General features: G+C 58.0%; 1 protein-coding gene across 1 annotated transcript in view; it reads right to left on the bottom strand.

The window, feature by feature from the left end:
- Positions 1-4,253, bottom strand: part of CHMP6 (charged multivesicular body protein 6) — a gene marked incomplete at its 5' end in the record, with an annotated part of 4,899 nt that extends 646 nt beyond the window's left edge. Inside the window, 6 exons of the mRNA XM_010150684.1 lie at positions 946-1,000; positions 1,891-1,971; positions 2,205-2,270; positions 2,391-2,477; positions 3,086-3,173; positions 4,243-4,253. Coding sequence (XP_010148986.1) covers positions 946-1,000; positions 1,891-1,971; positions 2,205-2,270; positions 2,391-2,477; positions 3,086-3,173; positions 4,243-4,253 — 388 coding nt within the window. The remainder of the gene's footprint in view (positions 1-945; positions 1,001-1,890; positions 1,972-2,204; positions 2,271-2,390; positions 2,478-3,085; positions 3,174-4,242) is intronic.
- Positions 4,254-4,260: the final 7 nt, after the last annotated feature.

Raw genomic sequence — 4,260 nt, 5'->3', positions numbered from 1 at the left:
GGGCAGCCGGCTGCCAAGCATGGAGCGGACATCCGATCCGTGTTTACCAGTCAACAAGCACTAAAAAGAAACCAGACCCGTTCCCTGCATCCCAGATTTCTCCTGGGCAGATCCCACACAGAGGAAACGGCTTCTTGCAGCCCCTGGTTTCCACCAGCAGCGACGTCCAGTTTCGGCGAGCGACGGCTCCGCGTCCCGTCCTGGGAGACGGACTTGGCACCAGGTTGGCTTCTGGCACCCAGCTGAGTCCGGCGCTGCCTCGCTGCCTCCACCTCGGGCTCCTCAGCACGGAGAGAGGGCTCCATGGAGATTCCTTCCTCCCCGGGCAACAGCCCAGAGGCGCCCGTCCGGTCGCTCCGCACCAGGAGCGTTCTCTCGCTTCACGCCCGGCTGCGCAAGCCCTGCCACTGCGGATCGCTCCGGAGTGGACAGTCCTGGAACTGCGGATCCTCATCCAGCTGGTTCAAAGCGACCGCTGTTCCCTGATGGAAGGTCACAAGGAGCTACGAGCTGTCCCCAACCTCAGCCAAGGCCGGCGAACGCCAACACCCGCGCTCACAAAAGCGGCGGCCAGGGACTGGTTCGAGCGTTGTCAAGGTCTTGGAGCGGAGGAAGGAGTTCCTCGTGGAGGAGCAGAAGCCAGCTGTTTCCAGGCAGCCGGGAGCCCCCCAGCAGGTAGAGAGCGTGGCCCGAGAACGGCACATTTAACACTGAGCTCCTCAAAAGCACGATCCGGTGCTGGCCGCACGGAGACTCCAGCCTTGGGTCCTCCTACGGCCAAGGCCCAGCTGGAATTGTCGGAGCCTCGGCGGGAAGCTTGCTCAGACCACTCGGATTGTATCCCTTCACGCTTGCTAGGACACCACTTACAAGGGGAGAGGGGCTCAGCCTATGGGAACTGAAGAGTGAGGAGCCAAAGCTGCAGCACGTTTAGAGGAAGCGTACCTGGGATCTTTTCTGGGAGCGGCTCGGAAGGAACCTCCGGAAGCTCCATCTGTTCCTGCAAGAACACGGGAGACCAGACGTGACACACAGACCCCGAGAGCAGAAGAGGGTTCACATAAAGCCGACATCTGCCTAGAACTGAGGCAGGGTGATGGGCTTCTGCACTGCCCAACGACCAGGCACGAGGCTAACGATGAAACGAGACGGAACAGGACCCCGCGTCAGCCATGGGGCTCCTCCCATCAATGCTGGCCCCGGATCCTCTCCACCCGCCGCGTGTTCCCTGCGGCAGAGCCAAGCCGGTGCCTGGAAGAGCCACAGGCGCTGCGGGGATGGGTGGGGATGCGAACACGCACCCAGCTCTGTGATCTGAGCACGACCCAGGACTTTCAAGACCCAGTAAGGTGAATCATGGAATGGTTTGGGTTGGAAGGGACCTTAGAGACCATCCAGTTCCAACCCCCCTGCCATGGGCAGGGACACCTTCCATAGCCCAGGTTGCTCCAAGCCTCATCCAGCCTGGCCTTGGACACTCCCAGGGATGGGGCATCCACAGCTTCTCTGGGCAACCTGTCCCAGTGCTCCCCACCCTCTGCGGGAAGAATTCCTTCCTGCTGTCCCATCTCCATCTCCCCACTTTAAATTTAAACCAATTACCCCTTGTCCTGTCACTACAGGCCCTTGTAAAAAGTCCCCTCCAGCTTCCTTGTAGCCCCCTCAGTACAAGTGAAGTACAAGCCCTCAACATATTCCCGTTTCCAAATGACCCCGGAGCGATGAGCTTCCTCTCTGACGACACAACAACTGGGCACGAGCAGGTGACACCGAGATCTCTGGCACAGTAAGATCAGCTACCGAGAGCGAGGGAAAAGGTACCTTCCCCCTGCGTGCAGCTTTCTGCAAACGTGGATCGGAGGTAACTGCAGACCATCGGGTTAGTCCTACCTGAGTAATGGCGTTTAATTCTTCCAGAATGGCGTCTTCATCTTCCTCCGTCAGGCTGCCAGCCAGGATCTCATCTATTTGCTGCGGGAGAGAGGAACAGACACATTCCGGGCGACAGCAGCGCAAGCAGCTCCGAGTCGGAGCACGTTCGCACGGGAGAGGAGCGTAAACGGGGGGCGAAGGGGAACCCAGCAAACTAACAAAGCTCATTTTCCTGCAGGCGGCTGAGCTTTCAATCCCGATCCAACTGGGAACACAGAGGAACGCTGCAGGGCAGGCAGCCTCTGCTCCCGACTCGGGCAGGCAGTACGTACCCTCTGGTACTCCACGGCGTCCTGGGTTTCACCCATTATTCTTTCTACTTCTTCTATTGACATAACCTGAAGGAAAGAGCCAAAACACCACGCCTGAGCGAGGCCTGGGGGGAGCTGCTCCGCACGCCCAGCACGCTGCCCGGGCCCAAGGCAGAAGCACGCGTGGCTGAGCCGGGTGACACGTACCTGGTGCATTTTGTTCAGACACTCGTTGCCTATTTTCAGACCCTCGATGACTTTCATCTCAATCTGGGTGAATTCGATATCCTGGACCTGAAACAGGACGGAGAAGGGGAAACATCCCAGGTTAACATTCCCATCGTCAGCCAGACACAGACCGCCAAGATTCCCAGAGAAACTCCAAGGAGAAATCAGCCAGGAGCCCTCCCTCCAGCGAGCAGAGGTTTAGGTTACACCAGGAGGAAGAGACAGGCACAAAAACGCCGTGGCAGAGGCAAAGGCGTAGCCAACTGATTTTCTAGCTGACAGACTAAGCTGAGGCCGTAGTTTCCACGCAGTTCCAGCACTGTGGAACAAAGACATCCATTCCTAAAACCCAGGCACCGAGGCAAGGCTGAGGAAGTTTCTACTACACCTGTTCACGCTCCGACTCAAGTTCTACTCATCTCCAACACACGTACGCAGTACGTAACCTGCACTCAAAACATACTCACTGCCTGATTCCTTAGGGGAGAGCCACGGTGCAGGTGTGATTTCAGGGATATCCACCCTTCGGACACGGGACTAAACCCCCGTGAGGGCTTGACAGTCACGACACAATTCCACACAGTGAAAAGAAACACCCGCTCCAGAACAAATCGGCTCACGCCAAGCGCACAGAGCAGGCCGCTCGCAGCGTGCGGGGCCTGGTTCTCGCTCACCATCCGCTCCAGGTTGCTGATTTGGTTTTCCGTTTTGTCCAGAAGTTGCTCTTGGTAACGCTTCTTCTTTAGCAAAAGCATGGCTTTTCTGAGGGAAAACAGGAGGAGGACAACTCAGCACAAGAGAAAGCAAGTAACTCTAAAAGAATCACACCAAAGCCACGATCGAGCTTTATCCAAGGGACAAAACCATGTGCAAATGAAACGACTGCTGTGAGGAAGGAGGATGAACAAATTAATGATAAATTTGCCACCTGGTAGGTGGAAAATTCAGTATATTTGTTGTGGGTTAGGACTTCTCTGGGCCAGTTGTGCTGTAGCAATGCAAAACGAAGCCCTTGCCCTGAAAGGCTTTTCACACCCCCACAAAACACAAAGGAAGTGATGGGCACTGACCCAGCACCGACCCGCTGCGGTAAAGAATCACAGCACCGTTTGGGTGGGAAGGGACCTTAAAGCCCCCCCAGCCCCACCCCCTGACATGGGCAGGGACACCTTCCATAGCCCGGGTTGCCCCCAGCCTCATCCAGCCTGGCCTTGGACACTCCCAGGGATGGGGCATCCACAGCTTCTCTGGGCAACCTGTCCCAGTGCTCCCCACCCTCTCTGGGAAGAATTCCTTCCTGATGTCCCATCTCCATCTCCCTCTTTCCATTTAAACCCGTCACCCCTTGTCCTGTCACTCCCTGCCCTTGGGAAAGGCCCTCCCAGCTTCCTTGTAGCCCCCCAGACACTGGAAGGGGCTCTGAGGTCTCCCCGGAGCCTTCCCTTCTCCAGGCTGAACCCCCCACCTCTCCCAGCCTGTCCCCATGGCAGAGGGGCTCCAGCCCTCGGAGCATCTCCGGGGCCTCCTCTGGACTCGCTCCAACAGCTCCGTGTCCTTCTGCTGTTGGGGGCCCCAGAGCTGGAGCAGAACTGCAGGGGGGTCTCACGAGAGCAGAGCGGGAGAACCCACCTTTAGAGATGTTCTAGCAGCGGCCACGGCACAGGCCCTCTCTCCCCTCTGGGTACAACCCTTTCAACGAAACTTCCGCACCCACCCACACCAACAGCGGTTTTTCCTTTCCAGGAAAAAGACCCTTCACTTCCCCCCGACACTCCCGCCCCTGCCAGGCCTTCGCAGCGCCCCCCGGCAGCGGAGACCCCCCCTCACTCACTCCCTCCTGCCCTCTCTC

Source organism: Eurypyga helias, unplaced genomic scaffold (genome assembly GCF_000690775.1).
Source record: "Eurypyga helias isolate BGI_N326 unplaced genomic scaffold, ASM69077v1 scaffold24034, whole genome shotgun sequence".
Taxonomy (NCBI): Eukaryota; Metazoa; Chordata; class Aves; order Eurypygiformes; family Eurypygidae; genus Eurypyga; species Eurypyga helias.
Note: the sequence above shows the minus strand (reverse complement) of the source record. Positions and strands in the feature narration are given on the sequence as shown.